Below are 1,157 nucleotides of genomic sequence, written 5' to 3' on the forward strand. Positions count from 1 at the left end.
TGTTGCTGGAGCGTTCGGTCCAAATTCATCCCGAGTATCGCACATTTCTGAGCAAAATATTTTTCGACAATAAACACAATGGTGTTTGGGAGTTTTTGCGGAAAAATTATCCAATATTTCTCAATCAAGCGCTGATTTTTTCGGGCTCTAATGTGACAGAAAACAACCATTCGCTACCGAATTGAACAAATTCAACTAGTTTTTCCGACTTAGCTGTTGCTCTTCTTCCAGCGCAATTTTTAACATCCTCAAAAACTAGCGATGGCTGCAGAAGCGACTGTTCATCGCTTTTCAGTTCCTCAGTTAATATTTTCCTGCCAGTTTCATCCAAACCAAAATCATATTTTAGCACTAACCTTTCAATTCCTCTCCATCTTTGGTGCACTTCTTCTTCCCCAACACACAATCAATGTAATTCCTCAACAGTCGATCGTTCCTGATGATGGCATCCAAGTCAATATTGTCATATTTGGTCGTGTACTTTTCCTGCGGCTTGCAGCTGCTCAAACCGTAGAAACTCGCAACAACCACCAGAAAAATGATAGTTTTCATTGTGGAAATGGCAAAACGAAGAAACGGCTAGTTTGCTGATGCACGAGCGATTTCGGCTTGTGTATGGGCGTCCTCCACTTCTTCGCCTCTGCTTATAAAGAAAATTGGGCCGAAAAACCTGCTAGCTCGAGGGGAGATGGTAATGTCTTCGTTTTGCAAACGACATCGAAATGCATCAGCGATTGACCAGATTTTAATAGGAATTTAAGCGTAACTGTTTGTGGATGGATACTAATTGATGTTAATTGGCGGTGGGCGAATTTTCGGTTGTAACGGTGAAGTCAAAAGTAACCAGCCCACACTTTCCAATAAAGTACTGGGGAAAATAAACGTTGAATATTATGCACGATTTTTTGCAATAGTGTCTTTGGCCCTCATGAAACTAATACGCTTTTCACGCTTTTAGTCCGAAAAACTACCCCGTTCCCAGCGAAGCCCTGATTCTTTTTTATAAAACTCTTATTAGTTAAATATAACATTGTACAAACTTTCCTGACTGTGTTTCAATTCCGAATCAAAATCAATTCCTGGGCTTCAGTCATTTATTGTCTATTTATCAATTAAAATACGTTTCGGTGTTTTCCACCATCATCAGTTTCTATGTG

The 1,157-nt window shown here is 39.8% G+C and overlaps 3 protein-coding genes across 4 annotated transcripts in view; 2 read left to right on the top strand and 1 right to left on the bottom strand.

The window, feature by feature from the left end:
• The window catches only part of LOC109536276 (ejaculatory bulb-specific protein 3), a 76,252-nt gene extending 75,538 nt beyond the window's left edge, over positions 1 to 714 (bottom strand). Inside the window, exon 1 of the mRNA XM_048667706.1 lies at positions 357 to 714. Within this exon, the coding sequence (XP_048523663.1) occupies positions 357 to 552 (196 nt within the window). The 5' untranslated portion in view covers positions 553 to 714. The remainder of the gene's footprint in view (positions 1 to 356) is intronic.
• Positions 1 to 1,157, top strand: part of LOC109536229 (inositol hexakisphosphate and diphosphoinositol-pentakisphosphate kinase) — a gene marked incomplete in the record, with an annotated part of 23,906 nt that overhangs the window by 9,071 nt on the left and 13,678 nt on the right.
• LOC109536290 overlaps positions 1 to 1,157 on the top strand; it is a 16,865-nt gene that overhangs the window by 4,310 nt on the left and 11,398 nt on the right. The gene's annotated exons all lie outside the window — the stretch shown is intronic.

This window comes from Dendroctonus ponderosae, unplaced genomic scaffold, assembly GCF_020466585.1.
Source record: "Dendroctonus ponderosae isolate FM_Combo_2020 unplaced genomic scaffold, Dpon_F_20191213v2 Dpon_F_20191213_6, whole genome shotgun sequence".
Taxonomy (NCBI): domain Eukaryota; kingdom Metazoa; phylum Arthropoda; class Insecta; order Coleoptera; family Curculionidae; genus Dendroctonus; species Dendroctonus ponderosae.